The sequence below is a fragment of the Notamacropus eugenii genome, chromosome 5, assembly GCF_028372415.1.
Source record: "Notamacropus eugenii isolate mMacEug1 chromosome 5, mMacEug1.pri_v2, whole genome shotgun sequence".
NCBI lineage: Eukaryota > Metazoa > Chordata > Mammalia > Diprotodontia > Macropodidae > Notamacropus > Notamacropus eugenii.
Window position 1 is genome coordinate 64,598,523 of NC_092876.1, and position 26,787 is coordinate 64,625,309.

Here is a 26,787-nt window from a genome sequence, read left to right on the forward strand (position 1 = left end):
CAATATGACTAATATGGAAATACCTTTTGCATGATTGCACATGTATAACCTATATAAAATCCTTACTGTCTCAGGGAGGGGTGAAGTGAGGGAAGGAGTGAGGAAATTTGGAACTCAAAATTGAAAAAAATGAATATCACAAATTGTCTTTATATGTCATTGGAGGAAAATATTATTTTTGGGGGCGGAGCCAAGATGGCGGAGTAGAAAGACACACATACGCTAGCTCTGAACCCACAGACCATAAAATATTTGTAAAAAAGAACTCCTAACAAATTCTGGAGCAGCAGAAGCCACAGAACAACGGAGCAGAGGAGATTTCTGTTCCAGAGAGCCCTGAAAACCTCTCGCAAAAGGTCCTTTGCGCCCTGGACCTGGAGCCGAGCCCAGCCCTGCCTTGGCCGCCTGGCACCGAGAGGAGTGGATCCGAGCAGGCTTCAGGGACAAAATCTCCAGCGACTGCTCGGGTCCCTCCACCCACGGGCCCCAAAGGTTGGTGAGAGGGTCTTCTCGGCTTGCCAGGAGGGGAGTGAGGTGCCCCCATAACTCAGGCCCCCTCAGGAGGCAGCAGTGGAGGCAGGAGCAGACTGGGGCTCCCCAAGCAGGCAGGAGCCCAGATCCATTGTTGAAGGTCTCTGCATAAACCCCCTGAGGGAACTGAGCGAGAGAGGCAGCCCTGCCCCCACCTGAGCACCTGAATTTAATCTCACACTGAATAGCAGCCCCGCCCCTTCCCAAAGCCCTGAGACTGGGAAGCAGCATTTGAATCTCAGACTCCAAGCGCTGGCTGGGAGGATATAGAGGCAAAGTGGGTGTGAAGAGAATACTCAGAAGTCAAGTCACTGGCTGGGAAAATGCCCAGAAAAGGGAAAAGAAAATAAGACCATAGAAGGAAAATATTATTTTTTAAAAAAGAAAGTGAGTTTATTACCTTCAGAGCAAGCATTGCAGAAAGCACAGTGGAAGGAGTGAGTAGCTTTAGAGTAGGACATGGAGTGGGGATTGGTTTGATGGGGATAGGAATAATGGACAGTGGGGGAAGGAGAGCAGGGTTTGAATAACCACAGTGTGACATTTAGAATCACTGGGACACAGAGGATGTGACTACGTGGGAGTTTATTAATCATTAAAGAATGAGTTCAGGTAGGTTAATTACATCACTAGGGGTGTGGCTTCAGGGTATGGTCCTCCCAGTTAGTTAGGTAGCTCAGTCAAGAGGACCAGTGGAGGGAGCTGATGGAAAGGTGTTTCTTTTCCATCCCTACAGTTCATCCAATTCAGGAGATAGGCAGAGGAAGCAGGAAAAAGTGACTTCTCTCTGAACCCCAGAGGCAAGAAGGGTTCCCAGCAAGTGAGAAGAGACCAGCTCAGGAGATGGGTATGAAAGATGGGATGGACTTAACACCATAGGCGATAGATCTAGAGTTGGAAGAACCCTAATTGGCCATCTGGTCTAACCCTTTTATTTTAGAGATGAGGAAACTGAGTCCCAGGGAGGCGATAGGATCATAAGACCATAGACTTAGAGGCAGAAGGGAGCTTCAAATTCATCTAGTCCAACTCTCTTATTTTACAGATGAAGAAAATAAGGCCCAGAGGAGTCAAGTGACTTGTCCACACAACTGTCAGAAGCAGGATTTGAACCCAAGTCTTCTGGATTCTAACACTCATGACTGCCCAAGATCACACAAGTAGTAAGTAAATGTTAGAATTTGAACTCAGGTCAACTTTAGTAAGTCTTTTATCATCCCACAGTCCTCATCTGTAGAATGTCTGCACTACTGTACGAAAGAGGGGGAGGGATCCCTGAAAAGGAAAGGCAAAATCATTGAAAATGGCCTTTGAATGGCACACACAATAGGACCACTTTTTCTTATGCTTCTTTTACTGTTTAGAGAGTCTCTTTCCCTTCTAAGCTTCTTGATCTCAAAGGCAATATCTAATAATAATTTATTTTTAATGATATTAACATTTATAAATGCAATGTATTATAATTAATTATTGTGTTAATAATGAATGACAATAGATTTTTATCAATTAACCAGGTAAGCATTTATTAGGACCACAGATGTGGGACTTAGATTTAGGGTTCTAAGGTGCTATGTAGTCCAATCTTCTCATTTTATAGATGAGGAAACTGAGGTTTATAGAGGGTTCATAAGTCCATAAAATCATAGTCCTAGAGCTCAGAGGAACCTAGATGATACCAAATTTCCTCAGGTTTCTATTTGAGTTCGGCACCATTGCTTTAAGGTCATTGAAAGATCTAAATTAAGGTCCTATAAATCAGGATAGGTCACTCAATGCCTCAGGCAAGTCTCTAAGCCAGTCAGAGCAGGTACATCTGCATTGGCAGAATGCTCTTCCTTACTGAGAATTGTTTATACCAAATTGGGAAGGGGAAGAGGAAGAGGGAACATGCATTTATTAAGTTCTACCATGTACCAAGTGCTTTACAAATATATCATTCAATCTTCACAACAAATCTGGGAGGTTGGCGCTATTACCATCTCCATTTTAGAGTTGTGGAAACTGAAGCAAACAGGGGTTAAGTGACTTTCCCAGGGCCACACAACTAGTAAGTGTCTGAGGCCATATTTGAACTCAAGTATTTCTGCTCTATCCACTGTGCCATCTGGCTTCTTCAGGTCCAGATTGGGGAGGGGATAGTGGTGGCAAGTAATTATTATTATTAACTATAATATTATTAATTCAAGTGACTTAGGTAATAATAATATCTTAAATGACTTGATGGGGACCACACAGCTATTTTTTTTTTTTATATTTTTTTTTATTTTTAATTTTTTTATTTTTTTAATGTTTAACAATCACTGCCATACAATTGCGATTTTATCCCTCCCCACCCACCCCCCACTACCTCCCTCCCTCCCCACGACTGCATACAATTCTGTATAGATTCTACATATACTTTCCTATTGAGTATATTTTCACTATAGTCATGCTATGTAGTCAGACTAAGATAAATGAAAGAATCCGTATAACAAATCAGAACATGATACACAAACAGATACACATACACAAACATGATCTGCTACATTATGTGAGTGACTTCCATATTTCTCTCTCTGAGTGTGGAAGGCATTTTGCCTTGAGGTCCACCATTGGGGTTTTTTTTTTTTTTTTCAGAAGTTCTTGTGTTATTACAAAAATCTAAGTCTACCAGAAAAAACTCTCACACACTGTGGTTGTTGCTGTGCATAAAGTTCTCCTGGTTCTGCTCCTTTCACTCAGCATCAGGTCATATAAGTCCTTCCAGGCCTCTCTGAAGTCTTCTTGTTCATCATTTCTTATGGCATAATAGTACTCCATTACATTCATATACCATAATTTATTCAGCCATTCCCCAATTGATGGACATCCCCTTGACTTCCAGTTTTTGGCAACTACATAGAGTGCTGCTATAAATATTTTTGTACATGTGGGACCCTTTCCCATTTTTATGATCTCTTGGGGATATAGTCCTAGTAGCGATATTGCTGGGTCAAAGGGTATGCACATTTTTGTAGCCCTTTGGGCATAGTTCCAAATTGCTCTCCAGAATGGTTGGATGCGCTCACAGCTCCACCAACAATGAATTAGTGTTCCAACTCTCCCACATCTTCTCCAGCATTTATCATTTTCTTGTTCTGTCATGTTTGCCAATCTTTTAGGTGTGATGTGGTACCTCAGAGTTGTTTTGATTTGCATCTCTCTAACCAATAGTGATTTAGAGCATTTTTTCATATGATTATAGATAGCTTTAATTTCTTCCTCTGAAAATTGCCTGTTCATATCCTTTGACCATTTATCAATTGGGGAATGACTTGTATGATTATACATTTGGGTCAGTTCTCTATATATTCTAGAAATGAGGCCTTTATCCCTGAGCTTAGTTGTAAAAATTTTTTCCCAATTTACTACATCCCTCCGGATTTTGGTTGCATTGGGTTTGGTTGTGCAAAAACTTCTCAGTTTAATGTACTCAAAGTTATCCATTTTGCATTTCATAATGCATTCTGTCTCTCCTTTAGTAAAGAATTCTTCCCTTCTCCATAGATCTGATAAATACACTATTCCTTGCTTCTCCAGTTTATTCATGGTATCAATCTTTATACCTAAATCATGTACCCATTTGGACTTTATTCTTGTGTACGGTGTCAGGTATGGGTCTATGCCTAATTTCCGCCACACTGTTATCCAGTTTTCCCAGCAATTTTTGTCAAACAATGAGTTCTTATCCCAGAAGCTGGGGTCCTTGGGTTTATCAAACAGAAGGTTGCTATATTCCTTCCCTACTGCTTCTTGAGTGCCAAGTCTATTCCACTTGTCTACCTCTCTGTTTCTTAGCCAATACCAAGTGGTTTTGATAATTGCTGCTTTATAGTACAGTTTAAGGTCTGGTAGCGCTAGGCCACCTTCCCAAGCATTTCTTTTCATTAGTCCCTTTGATATTCTGGACCTTTTGTTTTTCCAAATGAATTTTGATATTATTTTATCCAGCTCTAGAAAGTAATTGTCTGATAGTTTAATTGGTATGGCACTAAATAAGTATATTAATTTGGGTAGAATTGTCATTTTTATTATATTAGCACGGCCTACCCATGAGCAACTAATGTTTTTCCACTTACTTAAATCTGACTTTATTTGTGCAAAAAGTGTCTTGTAATTGTGTTCATATAGTCCCTGGGTTTGTTTTGGCAGGTAGACTCCTAAGTATTTTATGCTGTCTACCCTAACTTTAAATGGGATTTCTCTTTCTATCTCTTGCTGTTGAACTTTGTTGCTAATATATAGGAATGCAGAGGATTTGTGTGGGTTTATTTTGTACCCTGCAACTTTGCCAAAGTTGTTTATTAATTCAAGTAATTTTTTACTTGAATCTCTGGGATTCTCTAGGTAAATCATCATATCATCTGCAAAGAGTGATAACTTAGTTTCTTCTTTGGCTATTCTAATTCCTTGAATATCTTTATCTTGTCTAATTGCTACAGCTAACATTTCTAGTACCATATTGAATAATAGTGGTGATAATGGACAACCTTGTTTCACCCCTGATCTTATTGGGAATGCATCTAGCTTATCCCCATTGCATATAATGCTTGCTGAAGGTTTTAGATAGATACTGCTTATTATTTTATGGAAAGTTCCCTTTATTCCTACGTTCTCCAATGTTTTTAGTAGGAATGGATGTTGTATTTTGTCAAAAGCTTTTTCTGCATCTATTGAGATAATCATGTGGTTTTTGTTAGCTTTGTTGTTGATGTGATCGATAATGCTAATAGTTTTCCTAATATTGAACCAGCCCTGTAGTCCTGGTATGAATCCTACCTGATCATAATGTATTAATCTCGTGATAAGATGCTGTATTCGTTTTGCTAAAATCTTATTTAAAATTTTTGCATCTATATTCATTAGGGAAATTGGTCTATAATTTTCTTTCTCTGTTTTGTCTCTTCCTGGTTTGGGTATCAAAACCATATTTGTATCATAGAAAGAATTTGGGAGGACTCCTTCTTCCCCAATTTTCAAGAATAGTGTATATAGTATTGGAATTAACTGTTCTTTAAATGTTTGATAGAATTCACTTGTGAATCCATCTGGCCCTGGGGATTTTTTCCTAGGGAGTTCATTGATGGCTTGTTCAATTTCTTTTTCTGAGATGGGGTTGTTTAAGTATTCAACTTCCTTTTCTGTTAATCTGGGCAATTTGTATTTTTTAAAATATTCATCCATCTTGTTTAGATTGTCGAATTTGTGGGCATAAACCACACAGCTATTAATCATGAGGTGGGTGGTATGGAATGGGCTACTTCAAGAGTTAGTGGGTCCCCCATCAATGGAGGTCTTCAAGCAAAGGCTTCAAACCCATGATAGTGTGAAGGATTTTTTGGGGGGATAACAGATTGGATTGGGGGGGATTTTGTAGGGGGTAACAATGGGATTGAATTGTGGGAGGATTTTGTGGGGGCTGACAGATGGGATTGGATTGTGGGGGGTGGCAGATTGAGTTGGATGGCCAATAAGATCTCTTTCAGCTCTGAGATTCTGTGATTCTAGCAGGGGTATCATTGTTTCCATAATGGAGACATAATTGCAGATGGGAAAAGAGAGACTTCAACAATTGAGGAAGTATGCAAAGCATGATGAAAATGCAGATTTCCTGACTTTAAGGCCAGTATTGTTTCTACCCTTTATAACACATGGCTTCTGTATGATGGATTGCTATTATAATACTGAACTCACAATAACAATAATAATTTGATCAGTCATATAAATTAATACATGATGTATATTTCCTATATATGTAACATAAAAACATGCAAATATATTTTTTGGCAGAAAGAATCATCTGGGTCTTTGATTTCATTGGCATGAGGAATTCCCAGTGTGGAAACTCTCTCCACTGACATAGATCAGCAAGTCTTTCCTCACTTTTAGATTTAGAGCTGCTTAGAGCAGTGAGGGAGGTTAACTTGCCTAGGAGACTTGCACTTGCATCTGCCTGACTCTGAGGTCTGTTCAGTGGTTACCAGGCCACACTGCTAAGACTAGTAGTCTTCTACATCTTACTACCATTGCAGGACTCTTTCCACACAGCAACTTTGCAAGGTAGCCCTCCTCATTGTCCCCATCTTACATACAAGCAAACTGAGGTTCAGCGAAATTTGGTGACCTGCCCAGGGTCATACCACTAACATCTCTCTCCTGAGACTTGAACCCAGATATTTTGACTTGCTATATCAATGTTATTTCTACTCTAATTATAAAGTCCAGAATGGAAAAGGAATTACAATTATATGCAAGACTTTATGAAGCCCAACTTCCTTAGTGTGTGTGTGTGTGTGTGTGTGTGTGTGTGTGTGTGTGTGCGTTACACAGAGTGCTAGGCCTGGAGTCAGGAAGACCTGAGTTCAAATTCAGCCTCGGACACTTATGAGCCCTATGACACTGGGCAAATCACTTAACTCGGTTTGCCTCAATTTCCTCATCTGTAAGATGAACTGGAGAAGGAAATGACAAACCACTCTGGTATCTTTATCAAGAAAACCACAATCAGGGTCATTAAGAATTGAACACAGCTGAAATGACCGAACAACACACGCTGTGTGTGTGTGTGTGTGTGTGTGTGTGTGTGTGTGTCTGTACTCTACACACTGGCTCAAGCTTCAGTGAAGGCTCTGGAGGTCAGTACTAGGAAAGGCAAAGAGATAATGAGTTCACTGAGGGGAACCAAGGTTCAGAAACCTGCCCCTGCTCCAGCACCCCTTCTTTAATTTCTCTACTCAATCCTAGCTAGCCAGGAGGCGGGATTGCATTATCCATCTCCAAAGGCAATCTATTTCCTGGATGGACAAACTGAGGCATTGAGTGGGACCATCCAGTACAGACCCCAGGGATGCAGGCTGGGCAAGGCTTCTGCCAGTCCTGCATACACCAACATGATGGTCTATGCAGCTGTCCTCTCAATGCTCATCAGTACCAGCCCTTTTGTGCCCAGGACATACATACTCAGGCCTCAGCCTTCCCTGGACCTGGTGACCTGAAATCACTGGATTCATCCGGTTATTCTTATGCCTGGAGGGCAGCATGGATAAAGGTTCTCTCCCTACCAACCTCCCCCATCCTCATTCCCTTCCCCCAGGGAACAAGAAGGGAATTTGCCTTCAGCTCCATTTTGACAATTGGGTTGAAGAGGAACCAGAGCTTTCCATTTGAGAAAGCAGCTGCCCTAAACCAAATACTGTTCACCTATCCGGATGAGTCCTGACACTTCCTACTTGCGGATTTTCAAGGCTGGCCCACCACAAGGTTTGATTTCCTCCTCCTAACTGTGCCTACAATTTGTTGTTGTTCCCACCGTCACCATCATTCTCACCATCCTTTGTACCTGAAGAAGACCAAGGTGACATCATAAGTAGTAAAATGGGAATGGTGATGTCTTTTGATTTGAACATAAATTGGGTTTAAGTGGAGCAGAGTTGATGACAAAGTTGTCAGCCTCACTCTCTCTTCCAGAGTCCTCAAAGTCCAGAGGTAAGACAAAAGTCAGGATGACTGGCGATGGCCCAGGATACAGTGGATGACCTTAACGGCTTTGATGTCTGACTCTAGGGCTCCTCAGCATCTGCTTCAGTTGCCTTCATGGCCATTGGAACAGATTGTTCTCCTTCACTCATACCACCAGGGAAAATCTTCTTATGCTTGGGATGGACCTCCGCCTAACTCACCAAAGAGTTTCAGGTCTGTCGCTTACCTTCAGTCTGGTTTGGTCTGTCAGCCGAGACCATTTTACATGGGAGGGAAGCTGAGCATGCTACAGCTTCTTGGAGCTGCAGGTGAGAGTTTAGTAACAGGTAGATACCAAAGGTGGATGAACAGCTATGAAAAAGCTTGGCAAACCCCATTCCAGAGATTCTAGTCTTCCCTGAACACCCCAAACACCCCAATTTGGACAAGCTACCACTAGGCAGATTGTAGGGATTGGATGATGGCCACTCCCAAGAGACAGATTTCATCTCAAAAATGAAAACACATTTTCCACTCAAATAGCCTTTTGCTATAAAAATAGAACTCTTTATTCAAACAGTTAGACATAATGATTGCTAGCATTACCATAGGATATATAGTGATACCATAGTATTATACTGAGATATCCCAAACTTAGGATGAGGACTATAGGTACATAGGTACCATAGGCACACCTAGGTACAAGTTAGGCTCTTTCTCACTAACCTTGAACAGTTATGAATTTTTATAGGCTCATAAATTTGGAGCTGGAACTAGCCCAATCCCTTCATTTTACAGAGGAGCAAACGAAGGCCCAGAGAGGCTGAGTGACTTGGCTAGGGTCATAAAGGCAACAAGGGAGAGAAGTGAGATTTGAATCTAGGTCATTCAACTCTGAATCAAATGAAATGCTGCCTCTGAATTAGAACAAATCTTAATTCTTCCCCTGTTTTCTCAATGACTCTAGATAGAGATCCTCTTTTTATTTTTCTGTAACCTTTGGAACTTTGGGTACAACCTCCTGCAGCTTGGAGGTAAAGTCCTTTCTTCCCCGTTTTTTGATTACTGACTGAGGTCATTCCCCAGAAGGCAATAGCTCTATTTTAGGATGATTTTTAAAAAATAAATTGGCATCTCTCAAAGACTGCTTTAAAAAGTTCATAGAGACTTAGCTGCTGACAATTCCAGATGATATCATACAGATATGCAATTGTAGAATGTGAAACTTGGAAAAGATCTGAGAACACAGAATATCAGAGCTGGAACACATTTTAGAATATAGGGTGTCAGAGCTAGAAGCCTTAGAATAGAGAATATCAGGAGCTAAAAGGGCATTTAGTACAAGGAATGTCAGAGCTGGAAGGAGCCTTAGAACACAAGATGTCAGAGCTGGGAGGGCCCTGAGAACACAAGATGTCAGAGCTGGGAGGGTCCTGAGAACACAAGATGTCAGAGCTGGGAGGGCCCTGAGAACACAAGATGTCAGAGCTGGGAGGGCCCTGAGAACACAAGATGTCAGGGGTGGGAGGGCCCTGAGAACACAAGATGTCAGAGCTGGGAGGGCCCTGAGAACACAAGATGTCAGGGGTGGGAGGGCCCTGAGAACACAAGATGTCAGAGCTGGGAGGGCCCTGAGAACACAAGATGTCAGGGGTGGGAGGGCCCTGAGAACACAAGATGTCAGAGCTGGGAGGGCCCTGAGAACGCAAGATGTCAGAACTGGGAGGGCCCTGAGAACGCAAGATGTCAGAACTGGGAGGGCCCTGAGAACACAAGATGTCAGGGGTGGGAGGGCCCTTAAAATAAGGAATGTTAGAACATAGTAAATACACACCCATAATATTTTAAAGTTTACAAAGCACTGTCCTCACAATAGTACCATGAAACAGAATGGTGCTAAAAACCCCCACTTTACAGACAAGAAATTTGAGCATTAGAAAGGCTAAGTTAGAAGGTACCCAAGAGATCCCCCCAACCCAGAGATTCTTATCCCTTTTGTATGTCCTGGGCTCCTTGGGCAGTCTGCTGAAGAGTATCGACCCTTTCTCAGAACCATGTTTTTAAATGCATAAAATAAAATACACAGTGTTACAAAGGAAATTATATAGACTATCTTATATTAAATCAATTATATATTAAGAATAATTGTAATCTAGAATAAATAATAAAAATATATTATAAAAATAACAAAATGTAATTATTAATAATCAATTGATTGTATATTAACCCAGTTATAGTAATATACAGTTATCAAATATTTTTTCAAAAGGTTTCAGACCCCAGGTTAGGTCCCTGCTCTAATCCAAATTGTCCCTGAGCAGCTGGTCTCCTCTCCAACATTTGAACATTGGTCTGTAGCCAAGGACCTCCAATGATATGGAAAGAACGACTAGGACTTGACTCTTAAAAACATATTTCCGTAGAATTTAACCAAAGACTCAAAAGGGCATATAAGCTGATTTCTTCCAATGTGCCAGTGATGATAACAGCAGTCTCTGGCACCAGGCTGTGCCTTTCATTTTTAAAAAAATCATCTCTGGGGCTGGGGCTCGTCTGCTCAAGTCCCATCCTTGGTCTGTTCAGGTCTCTCTGTTTGATTTTCACCCTCTTATCTTTAGTAGAGTAAACGAATATTGTGGAAGGGGGAACCACCTACAGCTAGTCTGGTGAGCCCGGAGAGGCAGGCGTGGCCTACTCCACTCAAAAACAAGTTTTATAGTTGGAAGGGTCTTTGGAAGCCATTTGGGCCAACTTTCTGATTTTACAGGTGAGGAAACTGAGGCAGAGAGGAGGGAAGTGAGTGACTGACCCAAAGCCACAGAAGAAGAAATAGCACAGCTGGGCATCAGCCCCAAACTTTTAGATTTAAAATTTTTTTAAAAAAATTTCCCTACTGTACCCTAGTCATAGGCCCACATGTTTACATGGTGGGTGAAGTACTACACTTAGAGTCAGGAAGACAGGTTCAAATCCTGCCTGAGACACTAACTAGCTAATTTCTTTCAGCCTTTTCCCCTTATTAATAAAATGATAATAAAAATCTCTGTAACATATACCTCAGGAGGTTGCTGTGAGGATAATAATAATAGTTATGATGATAGCTAGCATTTGAAAGTATTTATCTCATTTGATCCTTATAACCGGTCTGCGATGTAGGTGCTATTATGATGCCCATTTTATAGATGAGGAAACTGAGCCTGACAGAGTTGAAGTGACTTGCTCAAGATTATACAGCTAGTAAGTGTCTGAGGCCAGATTTGAACTCAGGTCTACCTGACCCCAGGCCTGACACTCCGTGCACCTTGGTGCCACCTAACTGCCATGAAGTATATATATAAAGTGTTTTGCAGACTTTAAGGTACAGAAATGTCAGTTATTAGTTTTATCATCTGTAATGGTTATTAAGTCTTTGTTTTGGTGGAAGGTTCAGTACTTTTCAAACTGTGATTTCATCTAAGTACTGAAGACTATCTAATTGGACTAGATATTACCATCCCCATTGCCTCCCCTGGGAAAACAGAGGTTCTGAGGTGTTCATTGGCTCCTACATTTACAGCTAGTGTCCATATGGCTCTATGTGCCATCCTTTTGTGTTGAGGTAGAGGTAGCTGGGTGTGGGTCCCATGGATCAGTAGAAGCCACCTCTGCCCTGTGTGGGTAACTTTGGGTAGCCTTAAAGGGCATTTTCCAACTCTCTCATTTTACAGATGAGGTGACCTCCCCCCTCACACCAAAGGATAAGGCTACAAAGTGATAGGACCAGCATAAACCTCGGGCCTCAGACCCCAAATCCAACAGTAAGACTTAAATGAAGTGAGTGGAGGCCACAGACATCTGAAGAGTTATGGTTAGAGCCCTGTTAAGGACTAGTCATCTGAGTCTGATCCCCTGCTCTTCCCACCTCGAGCTACTCAGACAGTTTGGGGCAAAGATGGCTCCTACTGATCTATAGGACCCAGACCCAGCTGCCTATGTCTCATACAAATGTACATTCAGAACTACACAGACATAACTACAGATGCCAAATGCACACATGTGTAGCCATTTGAAAATACCCCCTTCCCTTGTCCCAGGGTGAGGAAATGCATTTCTGTGAGGCATTTGTCTCCTGAAAGCTGGAAGGGAAGAGAGGGCCAAAATGACCAAGTGTAGGCCCAGACCAAGCTGAACTCTCCCCAAGTTCTCCTCCAAACAACTTCAAAATAATGCCTTGCATCAAATTTTGAAGTGGTAGGGCCAAAAAAAGGCCAGAGGGAGACATTTTTCCAGCCTAAGACAACTTAGGAAATTCATAGGAGAGGTCAATAATAGTAGGATAGGTGCAGGGCAGCAGAATCACCAGCCCTGGGTGTTTTATGTGATCTCATTGGCAGCAGCTGCAGCTTTGGGAGCTCTTAGCCCAGAGATAGGGAGGGGGTCAGATAATTGGTCAGAAAGAGATTACAGGTGACCCTTTTTTGGCACCAGGTGCAGCTGGTGCTGATTGGCAATGCTATCACCGTAGGCAGTAACAGGTCATAGTTCCAGGGTGGAGTGGAGCACTTATGATTGGTTGCAAGGAAACAGGGGCCCTGATGAGAGTTCTAGAACCAAGAGGCACATTAGGGATTGTGTCTATAGGGGAATAGGGCCCTGGTCACATTTCCAGGGCCAAGAGGAACACTAATACTTACAGCTGCAGAGGACTAATGGTCCTTCCTGGGTAAAGATGAGATCACAGACCAGGAGAGCAGTGACCACACCTTTACTAGAATAAAATCACCTTGAAAACACTGGGTACTTATGGAATCCCATAATGAACTCTGAAAACAGTAGCACAAAAAACCCTGAAGCATAGGACAGTGCCTCCTCACTTGCAGGTGAGCAGAACCCAACTTTAACATAAAGTTCAAAGTGAGCAAAAAACAAGAAAATAACTTAACTATAAAAAGCTACTATGGGAGCAGGGGCATAAATGTAGAAGATAATAACGTGAAATCAGCTACAAGCAAAGCCTCAAAGAAAAATGCTAATTGGACTCACGGCCAGCAAAAATTCCTAAAAGAGTTAAAGAAAGAGAGGAGAATGGTACAGAAAATTTGGGAAAAGAAGAGTGATACAAGAAAATGAAGAGAGGAGAATTAACAGCTTGGCAAAAGTGGAACAAAAATTTACTGAAGAAAAAAATTCCTTTAAAAGCAGAATAAGTTAAATGGAAAAAGAGGTACAAAAGCTCACTGAAGAAAATAATTCTTTAAAAATTAAAATTGGGAATGTGGAAGCTAATGACTAAATGAGACTTCAAGAAACAAAAATCAAGTCAAAGCAATGAAAAAATAGAAGAAAACATGAAATATCTCATTGGAAAAATAGATCAAGGAAAGATAATTTTAAAATTATTTAATAAATAAAAATATTTATTAAAAATAAATTATTGAAATTTATGACCAAAAAAGAAGAGCATCATATTTCAAGAAATCATAAAGGAATACTGCCCCAATATTTTAGATCCAGAGAGTAAAATAGAAATTGAAAGAATCCACCAATGATCTCCTGAAAGAGATTCCAAAATGAAAATTCCGAGGAATAGTTTAGTCAAATTCCAGAGTTCCCAAGTCAAGGGAAAAAAATATTGTGAAAAGCCAGAAAAAAATAAGTCAAATATCATGAGGTAAGGGAAAACTGGATATTTAAAAAAATAGAGAACTTCCAAGCATTCCTGATGAAAAAATCAGAGCTGAATAGAAAATCTGACATTCAAACAGAAGATTTAAGGGAAGCATAAAAAGACAAACATGGATGAGTTAATCATAAGGGACTCAGTGGAGCTAAACTGTTTACATTCCTGCATGGGATGATGATACATGTAGCTCCTAAGAACTTTATCAATATCAGGGCAGTTAGAAGGAGTTTGTATAGACAGAGAGCACAAGTACATTTTGATTATATTGGGATGATCTCCCCAAAAAAAGAATGTAGGGATGAGAAAGAAGGATGTACTGGGAGAAAGACGAAGGATGTAAAATGGGGTAAATTTTCTCATATCAAAGAGGCACACAAGGAAGAACTTTCATAGTGGAGGGGACAATGGGATGGATGGGGTGGCCAATGCCTGAACCTCACTCTTGTTATAATTGGTTCAAAGAGAAAAGAACATACGCACACACACACACACACACACACACACACACACACACACACACACTCAGTTGGGTATAGAAATCTATCTTACCCAAGAGGGAGATGGGAGGGGAAGGGGATAAGAGGTGTGGGGGGGAGGGTATAAAAAATGGGAGAGTGGATTGGGGGAAGCAGTGGTCAGAAGCATGAAAAACTTTTGAGAAGTGACAGGATAGAAAGAGAGAGAGAAGTATAAACAGAGGAAAATTGGGTGGAATGAAATGTACAATTAGTGATTATAACTGTAGATGTGAATGGAAAGAATTAACCCATAAAATAGAAGCAGATAGCAGAATGGATTGGAAATCTGAATCCGACAACATGTTGTGTGTAAGAGACGTATGTGGGACAGAAAGACACACAAGGAGTCAAAATAAAGGGCTAGAGCAGTCTCTATTATGCTTCAGCTGAAATGAAGGAGGGAGGGGTAGCAATCATGATCTCAGACAAAGCAAAGCACTAGACCTAATTGAAAGAGCCAATCAGGGAAACTATATTATGCTAAAAGGTACCATAGAAAATGAAGCAATATAAAATTATTTACAGTTTCTCTGATAAAGGCTTCATCCCTCAAATAAATAGGGAACTGAGTCAAATTTATAAAAAATAAAAACCATTCCCCAACTGATAATTGATCAAAGAATATGAAAGGACAATTTTCAGAAGAAATAAAAGCTATCTCTATGAAAAATTGCTCTGAATCATGATTGATTAGGATAAAAAAAATTAAAACAACTCTGAGGTACTACCATACACCTACCAGAAATGACAAATGGTAAAGGGGATGAGGGAAAACAGGTACATTAATGAACTATTGGTAGAATAGTGAACTGGTCCAAGCACTCTGGAGAACAATCTAGAACATTTCCAAAGGGCTATAAAACTGCATACACCCTTTGATCAAGCAATACAATACAAGGTGTGTATTTCTAAAGAGATGAAAAAAAGGAAAAGGACCTATATGTACAAAAGTATTTATAGCAGCTCTTTTTGTGGCAGCGAAGAATTGGAAATTAAGGGGATACCCATCCAGTGGGGAATGGCTGAACAAGTTGTGGCATATGATTGTGAAAGAATACTACTGTGCTTTAAGAAACGATGAGAGGATAGTTTCAGAAAAACATGGCAAGATCTGTATGAACTGATGCAACATGAAGTGAGAAGAACCAGAAGATCATTGTGCACAGTAACAGCTATGTTGTAATGAGGATCAACTATGAAAGGCTCATCTACTGTGATCGATGCAAACACAATTCCAAAGGACTCATGATGGAAAAAAAAATACTATCTACCTCCAGAGAGAAAACTGATGAGCTCTAAGTGTAAACTGAAGTATAATTCTTCTCTCTCTCTCTCTCTCTCTCTTCCTTCTTCCCTCCCTCCCTCCTTCCTTCCTTCCTTCCTTCCTTCCTTCCTTCCTTCCTTCCTTCCTTCCTCTTCTTCCATGATTTTACATATACAATTTATATATTGTTTGCCTTCTTGGTAGATGAGGGAGAAGCGGGAGGGAGAGAATCTGAAACTTCAAATTTAAAAAGAAAAGAATATTAAAAATAAATAATAAATATATATTTAAAAAAATAAAAGTAAACAAACAAAAATACCCAAGAGCATTAAGAGCTCCTTACATTTTCATGTCATTCAAGGTTTACAAAACACTTGCTGCTCTATATTTAAGGTGCAAAAGTCATTCTGATGTGGCCTGTGCTCCTGTGGTGAATGGTCTTCCCTGCCACCATGCTCCTTCCTCTGCCTCTTAGAATTCTTAGCTTCCTCCAAAGCACAGCTCAGGCTCCACCTCCCATGAGTAGGAACATGCTCTCCATATGGGTTGTAAGTATTCCCCATCAGAATGTAAACTTTTTGAGGTCTGAGGTTTTCATTTTTGTTTTTGTATCTCTGGTACCTAGCACAGTACTTTGCAAAAAAAAAAAAAAAAGCACACCCTTGAATATTCGTTGAATTCAATTGAATTCTGCTGAGAAGGGAGCTGAGGTTCAAAGGGTGATTTGCCTAGGACCTCACACTAGTCAGCTACAAATGCCTGCTGACTGGAACACTGGTGTTCTGACTCCAAATCCAGATCTCTTTTCTATATGAGGTTTTTGTGTACCTTAGTTTCCTTCTCCATCAAATGAGAAGATTGGACTAAGTGGTCACAGAAATTTCCTTTTGGCTCTAAATCCTGAGCACCAAATCATAGCTCTTAGATCTAAAGTTGGAAGGGACCTTAAAGGTCATCAAGTCCAACCTCATTTTACAGAAGAAGAAACTGAGATCTACAGAGGTCTTGCCAAAGACACACAAAGCTGTTGGGGGCCTTCCCACTCAACACAATTGAAAAATCATTTTCCAGGGTGAGTTCCAGAAGTAGTCTAGCTATCCCACAAATACTGAAGAATTCATTTTTGAAGTATCTAGTGGTCTTTCAGGACCTGGGAGAAGCTGAGAGAAATCCTGAAGTAGACCTAGACTGAGAGACAGTTTTTTTGGGAACTGGAGAGAGTGGTGAGTGACTCAGTGAAGCCTATAGTGTATGTGCTGGTAATCTGTGACCTTAGGCCTCTTGGAGTACTCACTCCAAAGGCCCTCCACCTCACTGACATCACCCATTTCTTCCTCCTCCTCTTCTCCTTCCATAAACCAATCCCCTTCTTCCTCAGATTTATCCATGCTAATTATCAGTGTCTTCAGAGAAGCCAGGGGTTCTTCAGGGAGGATCACCAGCCCAGGAGAGGAGGGGTCCAAGGGTACTGGGGAGGCCCTGGAAGACAAACTATCTTCTGAAGGCTCTTCTACAACTTCTGACTTCTCCAAGAACATGGGTGATGGCAGAGATAGACCATCCCCGCAAATGTCATCCTTGATCAAACAGCTAGTGGTACCTGATCCTCCCCAGAAAGAGTCAAACACATTTCCACTGTCTGAAGTGTCCATAACTGGGGAGAAACCATATTTTGGTTGATGTATCAGGGACCCTGTAGACTCCAAACTCTGTGTGTTTGCCTCTTCTTCCTCCATTCCAGTCACCCGGCCCTTTAAGGGAGGAATCCCAAGGTAAGGTTCAAAGGTTCCACTGTCATCCTCAGACTCTCCATCTTCTCTCTCCTCAGTGTCATGGCCCTCCATCTCTGAGGGTTGTGGGATGCATGGGTGCCTGGATCCTGCATATATGCTTCTTCCTTGCCTCAAACCAATCTTAGAGCATATGTACAAGTCCCCAAAAGACTCTTGCCTGTTCAGTTCCAAGGTTTTCACAGGACATCTGTATGAAGAAAAGTCCTGATTTGGGGTGGAGAGAGGGGAAGAGAGCTGTTAGGTTTCAATTTGACCTATGTGGCTTTTCGTGGGCTAAGGGTGTCTGCCTTTTTGCTCCAGTATGTGCACCTCTATCCTGATGTGGGTGGATCAGACCTCCCCTTGATCTGATCCTCTCTTATTCCTGGAACAGAGGAGGCAGGATATTCCCATTCACCTTTCAAAATCCCAGTCTCAGGGTCCTAGTTAAATGAAGCTGAAAGCAGGTGATGATGTTCTAAGCTTCTCTTGAGAAGGGCTAACCTTATGATACTGGTGCCTTCCCACTTCCATTTCCATCCTCGTCCAGGAGGAAGGTCCTTGAGATCCTGCCATGTGAAAATCAGTTGGGGGTGGGATACTTAATTTAGGGGAGAGAAGACTTAAAAATATCAAAATATCTGAAAGGCAGTGAAGGGTAGAGGGATGTATATGTTCTCCTTAGCCCCAGAGGGCAGAATTAGGGCCAACCAGAGGAAGCTGCACAAAAGCACATTTAAGTTTGATGTAAACATTCCTAATAGTTTCCCAAGTGTCCTGGGAGGTAGGGGACTCCCCATCCCTCAAATTCCTTAAGGGAAACCTGAATGACCACTGGTCAGTGGGGGTCCTAGAGGGGATTTCTGTCCAGAAATGGGCTGGTCAAGAGGAGCTGGAAAGGTGGCTCCCAACTCTGAGAACCTTGGATCTTGTAATCTTGGAGACCTCCCCGCTACTGCCTTTTCCTAGCACAGGAATGGGGAACCTGTGGACTCAAAGTCACATGTGGCCTTCTAGGTCCTCAAGTGTGCCCTTTTGACTGACTCCAAACTTCACAGAACAAATTAGTTTGGATTCAGTCAAAGGGCCACACTTGAGGACCTAGAGGGTCACATGTGGCCTCAAGATTACAGATTCTCCACCCCTGCCCTAGCATCTATCCTGTGACCTCATCCCCTCTAAACTGATTCTTAAAAAGGGGTTACTTAGTCAGTGCTTAAGGTGCTCTTTCTCATTGGGATTCTCATTCTGTTAGAGGATTATGGGTCACTGAGATTTGTACTATAGTCCTCTGCTCTATGGGAAGTCACTAAATGACTTTGGACAAGCCTCTTTCCTTTTCTGGGTCTCAGTTTCCTTCTTTATAAAATTAGAAGAATCTGACTTAGATGACCCCTCAGGTTTCATCCAGCTCTGACAACATTCTAGGTAGGGGGTGCAGCAGATAGAGGACTGGACCTGGAGTCAGAGAGACCTGAGTTCAAAGCCAGCCTCAGACACTTCTTAGCTATGTGGTCCTGGGTAAGTCACTTAACTTCTGCCTGCCTCACTTTCCTCAACTGTAAAATAAAGATAACAATAGTACCTACCTCCCAGGGTTGTTGTGAGTATCTAAGGGAATAATACTTGTAAAGCATTTAATCCAGTGCCTGGCACACAGTAGGCACAGGGTAGACACCGAAGTGCATATTTCTCGCCTCCTGTCAAAGGCCCTTGCAATATTGACATTCTATGTCTAAAATCCCCGCTAATTTTGCTGTTCTGTATTCTAAGGCCCCTCCCAGCACTGATATCCTGTGTCCTAAGGACCATGCAGCTCAGACTTCATGTGTGCTAAGGGCCCCCCTAGCTCTGACATTCTATGTTCCGCTGTCTCACTCATCTCTGATATTCTAGGTTATTTGGAAATGTAATAGTGATAGTTTGACTTTTAAAATCCTACTAAAATCATGCCTCCAAATAGTGGAATTTCAATAAGAGGGGAGTGCTTTATTCCGGGGCCTCCCTGGTGCTCCTCACTATGACATGGCCAGTCAACTCCTCTCACCGTGTATGAGTCTGGCCCTGACAGTGAGGACTGTACCAATGGAGCTCTCTCCTCTCCTTCAACCATCTGCAACTTACCAGGCTCTGAGGCATCTTTGCCTGCTGGAAATAGATGTTCTTCAGGCAGTACATCCAAGGTAGAATGATAACCAGGAGGAGCAGTATCAAGGCCATCATCCTCGGCTGCGTCTCTGGGGAGAGAAGAAAATGGGAACCCTCCGTCCTTTGGGTATACCAAGAGACTTGTGGGAAAATCTTCCTCTTTTGCCCCATTTGGCCCCACCTGGCCCCATTCCACAGGTCTCTCCTTTTAGGTCTCACCTGGGGTCCCCAGAAGGAAGCAGATTGGTTGGGAGAACTCGCTGTACTTGGGGATAATAAGTAGATAGACTGTCCGTGCACTCAGGCAGTAGCGCCCAGTAAAAGCTGGGGAGAGAGGGATCTTCACTTCTGTTCCATGGAGTGTGGCCTGGGGCCGGGTCTGTTCAGGAGAAAACAGAAGGGTAATGCATAGTGGGACTAATTTCTCTTGACATGTTAGAAGGGTACCTGGTTTGAGTAGAAGTGCATTCTGTTATGGAGCAGTTTAGTCTGAGAAGCCTACAGGGCATGGAGTTTAAAATGTTGAAGGGGCAGCTGGTGAAATGGGAATGAAGGCAGGGAGAGAGACAGAGAGACAGGGGCTAGATATTTTGAGCTGAGGGTCATCAGCATAGGAATTATAATTAAATCTGTGGAAGCTGATGAAGTCACAGAGAGAGTGTAGAAAGAGCCGGGGAAGAGGGCCCAGGTTAGAACCTTGGGAATCACACAAAGTTAAGGGGACACATAATATAGATGAGGATGATATAGCAAAGGTGGAGGGCTATGGGCCCAGAATGTTGCGTACTACTGTTAGACTCCATTGATGCATTTGCAAAAACCTGTTTTCTCTCTGTCTTTTTTTTTCTTTATTACATGGGATAGCTCTTTTGCCAGAGGAGGCAGGAGGAATGTATCTGGAAATGAAGGTGATGTAAAAAGCCAAAATATGCCAGTAATTTTAAAAAAACAAAGGTATTAGACTTTACCACAGGCTAGAATAAAGAGAATGAGGCAGAGAATGGTTTGGCAGGGGGTCCTTGGGAGTGGGCAGGGTGTGTAGGAGGGGAAGTGCTGGTTGTTGCTCTGCTTTTTACCTTGTTTGGGCTCCCCTCCTTCCAGAATTCAACCTCGTATTTCAGGTTCATCAGGCCTACGCAGTGGGGCAATTCATAGGTGGCATTGATGCTTATGGTCTCCTGGGTCCGTATCCAGGTCAGATTGGGTGGGGCTGGTTCCACTGTCAGGTACAGAGCAGGTCAGTCAGTTGGGATAGGGAATAATGGAGGGCTCTTTCAAGGTTATCTTATCTGTCTCCCTCTAGGGACGATAGCTCCTTACCTAGGCTAGAAAGATGGGATCTTCTCCCCTCTGCAAGGCTCTGTAGAAGAGTCTAAGTCAGGTATTGTCTATGACTTGTCTCTCTCCTGTTTTAACCCTCAGCCTTGGAGGATTTGTTAACATGCCACTGGAAAAAAGCCACTAGATTTGAAGTCAATGAATCTGGGTTTGATGTTCTGAAGGGTGGAAGAGAGGGGATGCCAAGTGGAAGTCAAGAAAGAAAGGCTTCTTGTAGGAAGTGACCTCAATGAGGTTTGAAGGGAGCTAGGAATTGTGGGAGGCAGGGGTGAGGAAGGAGGGCATTTGTAAGAACTTCGATCAAGACAATGGCCACCCACGATTCCAAAAGATTATTGATGAAACTACCCCTCGAGAGAGGGGCGATAGATTCAGGGTACAGAATGAGAGATGGGTATTACTGTATAAAACCATGGAAAAGAATTTGTTTTGCTGGACCATGCAGTTTAAATCCCACCTTCTGCAGAAAGCCTTTTTGGGTCCTTCTTTTCCACCAGCTGCTAAAGGTCTCCCTTTTCTGATTACTTTCTATCTTTTCTGTGTATCCTGTAGTCTCTCCAATTAGAAAGTGAGTTCCCCTGATGGAAAAGACTGTTTTTGCTTTTCTTTATACCCTTGGTCCTTAGCACAGTGCGTGGCACAGAGTAGGTGCTTAAGAAATACTTGTTCACTGGGGAATGGCCGAATAAATTGTGGTATATGAATGTAATGGAATACTATTGTGCTATAAGAAATGATGAACAGGAAGACTTCAGAGAGGCCTGGAAGACTTATATGAACTGATGCTGAGTGAAAGGAGCAGAACCAGGAGAATTTTGTACACATTAACAACCACAGTGTGCGAGGAATCTTTCTGGTAGACTTAGTACTTCATTGCAATGCAAGGACTTAAATAATTCCCAGTGGTCTCTTAAGGAAAAATGCCTTCCACATCCAGAGAAAGAACTATGGAATTTGATCACAGAATGAAGCAGATCATTTTATTTTGTATTATGTTCTGGTTTGTTTTATGATTTCTCCCATTCATTTTAACTCTTCTATGCAACATGGCTAAGGTGAAAATGTATTTACTAGGAAAGTATGTGTAGAACCTATATAAAACTGTATGCTGTCTCAGGGAGGGAGTGGGGAGGTACAGGGGAAGGGGGAGAGGGAGGAGAAAAATCTAAGATATTTGGAAGTGACTGTAGAACACTGAAAACAAATAAAATAAAAATAATAAAAAGACAAAAAAAGAAACAGAGAAAAGAATCAAGAGCAATAGAGCTGTATTGTTCTTAGGGCTGTAATAAAAAAAAGAAATTATCAAAAAAAAAAAAAAAAAGAAATACTTGTTCACTTATGGACTGACCAGATTCAATAAGACTTGGTAACTGATTCTGTATTGGAGATGAGGAATGAGGAAGAGTTGGGGGTGGTTCTGAGGTTTTGAACCCGGGTAGCTGGACAGAAGTAGGGAAATTTGGAAGATAACCCATCTTGATAACAGGGAGGAATTATGGTATGTAAGATACATGCAAAGTGACATTTGAGGGCCCTGCCACCCAATGACTCATGAAGAAATAATCATGGCACTGAAGGCACCTTATGCCATTATCACTAGGGAGAGCATTAGCGTATCAAGAGCCTCTGTGATTGTGTAAGAGCAAGCTCCCCTGGCCAATAGACCACAACCAATCCATAATCTATCATTTGAGTTGTCTGAGGCTGAGATGGAATGATTGGTCCATAGCTACACAATCGATAGTCGGATTTCATCCAGGTCTTCTTAATTCTTAGCTTAGCACTGTAAAATCAATACTCGGCTATAGTATTTATCTCTGATTTTTTAATTATGGAATATTTTTTGACAGGAAGGGGCACCACCATTGTCTTCTTCTTTCTTGTTCACTATCAGAACCCCCATGAAGAGGAGGAGAATCAGAAGCTTACCATCAAAGAGATAATCCAGGTATGTAGGGGACTCTGCCCACAAGGAACGGGTCCCACGGCTCACTGCCTGAACTCGGCCCTTATATTTGATGTGTAGATCTTGATTCTCCAGGCAGGTGAGGTCACATTCCTCCATGGCAATCCCCATGCAGTGTTTGACTTTCCTCCAGCGCTCATTTTCAAAGCTGACGAAAGATCAGAGGATATGTTGTAGGTTGAGAAGGTCTAGAACTAGGAAACCATCTAGTCCAACCCATTTATTTTACAGAAGAGGAAACTGAAGAACAGAGAGGTTAAGTGACTTGCCAGGGTAGCACAGACATAAGAGGCAGCTAATAGAGGTTGTGGGGATACGTGGCTACCTTCTTCCAACCCCTGGTGTCTATTATGGGCAATTTCCTGGACCTCTTCCCCCCTCGATAATCAGGCCACCAATTAACTCCTTTAAGTCTGAAAACCTCCCTGAGACTCGGTTTCCACATCTGTACAAGACAAATAATGAGACCAGCACTACCAGCCTTGCAGGATTGCTGTGAGGACAGGAACTTGTTGGGATTGGAAGTTCAAATCCGTGTGGACGGTCTCGGGCGGGTAAAAGTGGGACTTTTAAATCTTAGAGTCTTACGAGGCCCTCCATGAACAGCGGGGATTCGAGAAGGTCAGACTGAGCTAGCTCGGCTAGCTCGGGTATTTCTGCCTCTCCCCGGGAGATACGTGATGGGTGGAGTCTCCCTGCCCTCGAGATTGTCCCGGATTGGAGCACACCTAGTTACCTAACAGCAGGGTATTTAGATGCAAACTGTGAGGCTGAAGGTTAAGTAGGATTGAGGAAGCCTGAAAGCTCTTAGCACGTGAGGAGCCAAGAGGACAGTAGGCTCTGCTTCTCTTCTCTTCTCTCTCCCCTCCCCCTCTCTCCCCGCTTGTACTTCTACTTCCAATCCCTTAAGATCTTAGCCTCCTTAGGAAATCTCCCCCTCTTCCTCCTAAGGAAGACCCCCCTGCACTTGTAACCGAGACCCTGAAATAAAGCTCAACCCTTGCTCGACTCTGGAACGTCCTTTCTCTCATATGAGCATCCGGTTTTGGCCAACCGAAGACCTCGGAGGTGAGGTAAGAAGACTCGGGTAGCCCACACAGGCCTCTAGGCCTGGCAGGAACTCTAGGAATGTGAGCCATTAGTATCAATCATGGCCCAGCTCAGTCTCCTTGGGGGATGCCCAGAAGCCCAGGAACCATCCTACATGTCTGAGTTTTATCTTCCTTCTCCTAAGCATCCCATTTTTTCCAACCAATCCTTGCAGTACTCACTCTAGCACTTGATCTAGTGCATGGTACATAGTAGATAACTTAATATTAAGTTTGTTGATTGACTTGTTGACTTACCTCCAGGCCTTTCACCTTCCTAGTTGCCCTCCTCTGCCTGAGGCCTAGTTTATGTAGGCTGCCAGATAGAATAGTAGTTTCACCTTGCTGGCCCAGAGCTCACTTGCACTTACTAGAGGCACTTACTAGTTGTGTGAGCCTGGGGAAATCACTCAACCTTCTAACCTTCTAGACTCAAGTTTCCTCATAAGTAAAATTAGAAGGTTGAATTGAATGACTTCCATCAATGAGAAATATATGACCCGAATACTGTGAATTTCTTGAGAGCAGGGGTGGATATCCTCCTCCCTCTCTCCACCCCAAATCACCTAGTAGAGGGCTGGATTTTACTGAATACTTAATATTAGTATTTGTTAACTTGAACTGAATTGAAGCAACTATCCCAGTGAAGCTGTGGACCTCAGTCAGCCTTGACCTCCCCCTGCAGTCTCTTTCCATGTGCCTTCCATAACTCGCCCAGTCCCATTACCCCTTCCAACCCTCTTCTCTATCTCCCTTCCCTCAAGGCTGAAGCCTCTACCTACCTCTGATACTTCACCACATAAGTCACATTGAGGGGATAGTTGGGTCTTGGGCTCCATGTCAAATATACTCTGAAGTTGCGGGAAAGCATCGTTACATTCTGTGGAGGGGCCAACTTTGGGCTCCCTAAAGGGTTAGAAAAAGTTGTCTGAGTATCCAGTTTTGGGCTTTCCCATCACCACTTCCAGACTCTCCCCCTACCAGTGGTGTAGTTGCTGTTCAGTTGTATCTGACTCTTGATGATGACCTCATTTGGGATTTTCTTGGCAAAGATAATGGAGTCATTTGCCATTTCCTTCTCCAGCTCATTTTACAGATGAGGAAACTAAGGCAACCAGGGTGAAATGACTTGCCCAGTGTCACACAGTTAAAAAATGTCTGAGTCTGAATTTTTTCACATTTATTTATTTTATTTTTCGTAAAATATTTAATATTTAAATATTTAATATTTTTAAAATAAGCATTTAACAAAATAATCATTTCCACATTTGCTTATGAGACTGCAAATCTATTGTGCACAACTTGTTATTCCTTATAAATATATAATAAGGTTATCATGTAAATTTATTTTCTTTTTTTCTTCCCTCCCTCCAGGTCTTTCTGATTCCAGCCCCAGTGCTCTAGCCACTGTACCACCTAGATGCCCTCTACCAGGATAATAATAAAAATAAAAGCAATAACTAGCACTTACATAGAGCTTTAAGGTTTACAAAGAACTTTAAAAATATTATCTTATTGTATCCTTACAACAGCCCTGGGAGATGGGTGCTCTTATTATCTTGATTTTACAAATGAGGAAACTGAGGCAGAAAGAGGTTACATGACTTACCCAGGGTCACAGAGCTGAATACCCATTGCCCCAGATACCTGCCTACCATCATTATGAAGTAACCTTCCCTTGTTGGACCTTCACACTATTCAAACTTACTGCTCAAGTCATGATCTAACAGCTGTTATCTAATCCCCCTCAGAATATTCTTGCTTCTTTCTCAACAAATTTGGTGTCTGGTTCCTGAAGTGGCCATTATTCCCCCCCCCCCCCCCCCCCCCAGAGCCCCTGGGTTGAGAAATGTCTGTTGAGTTTCTAGGCAGGGTTGGGCCTAGTAGCCACTTTCTGTTGTGCCCCTTCGCCCTAGCAGCCACTCTCTGTTGTACCCCTTTGCCTGGCAGCTGCCTGGGACCCCCTCTCTGTTGTGCCCCCTTGCCTAGCAGCACCTAGGAACCCCTGTCAAAACTGTTCTGTGAAAAATGTGTGCTACTGGAACTGCAAGGCTGTACCAGGAAGTGCTAAGATGCTTAAAAGGCACACACACCTTTGTTTGGGACTGCCTCCTTTGTGGACAGCCGCTGGCTAATAAAGACAATCCCAAATTCTCAATTGACTCTTGCCTGTGCTTGTCTTGGTCCGTCCATTTCACTTGGAGGTCCCACCGAGATGGCCTTTGGCTCTGTGTGCATGGGCAACGTGCCCGTGCTTTTTCTTGATCCGTTCAACTGAGACAGCCTCTGGCTCTGTGTGCGTAGGCAAACCGTCTGCCCTGGACAGCTGGACTGTGCTTTGACTTCAGGGGGTGGCCACCGGGATTGATGTTCCCCATCCCAGATCTCAAAGCACAGCTATGCGAACCAGGCTCCTGGTAGCAAAATTCCTCTGATCTGGCCATTTTGAGCCCCCTGTCTGTGTAGGTGAGTATACTTGTGGAGTAAGTGGCAAGGCTGGATGCAGCGGAAAACGCCCTTACTGGCCTCCGTGGGACGCCGCGTGAGGTCCTGATCTGACTGTCCTGTATTTTGGGTTTCTGAGAATCTGGACTGCTTGACTGACTCTGCATTCTGTATCTTGTCTGGCTCTCCTGTATTTTGGGTTTCTGAGGGCCTGGACCGCTTGACTGAGTCTGCATGCTGTTTCGTGTTTTTGTTTGAGTCCAGAGTGTCTAACTGTGTCTGTCCATGCATTTTGTCAGTCTCTTGTTTTGTGTTTTTGTTTGACCCCCAGTTTAATTGGACTCTGTATCTTACTCTCCTTTCCTGGGATCGTGGGACAAAGAATTTCAGGTCCCAAGACCCCATTGCAGTTCATGATAAAGTGTTTTAAACAATTCCAACAAGCTGCAGCTGGTCCACAAAGGAGGCAGTCCCAAACAAAGGTGTGTGTGCCTTTTAAGCATCTTAGCACTTCCTGGTACAGCCTTGCAGTTCCAGTAGCACACATTTTTCACAGAACAGTTTTGACAGGGGTTC

General features: G+C 42.5%; 1 protein-coding gene and 1 long non-coding RNA gene across 4 annotated transcripts in view; one reads left to right on the forward strand and one right to left on the reverse strand.

The window, feature by feature from the left end:
• LOC140504417 (uncharacterized) lies at positions 1 to 25,586 on the forward strand. Its single transcript, XR_011967097.1, has 5 exons — positions 1 to 492; positions 1,577 to 1,694; positions 22,563 to 22,660; positions 23,630 to 23,751; positions 25,141 to 25,586. It is a non-coding gene; the product is annotated as an uncharacterized lncRNA (long non-coding RNA).
• Positions 15,714 to 26,787, reverse strand: part of IFNLR1 (interferon lambda receptor 1) — a 19,950-nt gene continuing 8,876 nt past the window's right edge. For 2 of the 3 annotated variants that reach the window (XM_072609313.1, XM_072609314.1), the window contains exons 2-7: positions 24,549 to 24,672; positions 22,642 to 22,826; positions 20,448 to 20,590; positions 19,591 to 19,750; positions 19,348 to 19,460; positions 15,714 to 17,448 (exon numbers count right to left, since the gene is read on the reverse strand). In XM_072609313.1, coding sequence (XP_072465414.1) covers positions 16,684 to 17,448; positions 19,348 to 19,460; positions 19,591 to 19,750; positions 20,448 to 20,590; positions 22,642 to 22,826; positions 24,549 to 24,672 — 1,490 coding nt within the window. In that variant the 3' untranslated portion in view covers positions 15,714 to 16,683. The remainder of the gene's footprint in view (positions 17,449 to 19,347; positions 19,461 to 19,590; positions 19,751 to 20,447; positions 20,591 to 22,641; positions 22,827 to 24,548; positions 24,673 to 26,787) is intronic. The other variant, XM_072609315.1, reaches the window with a different exon arrangement.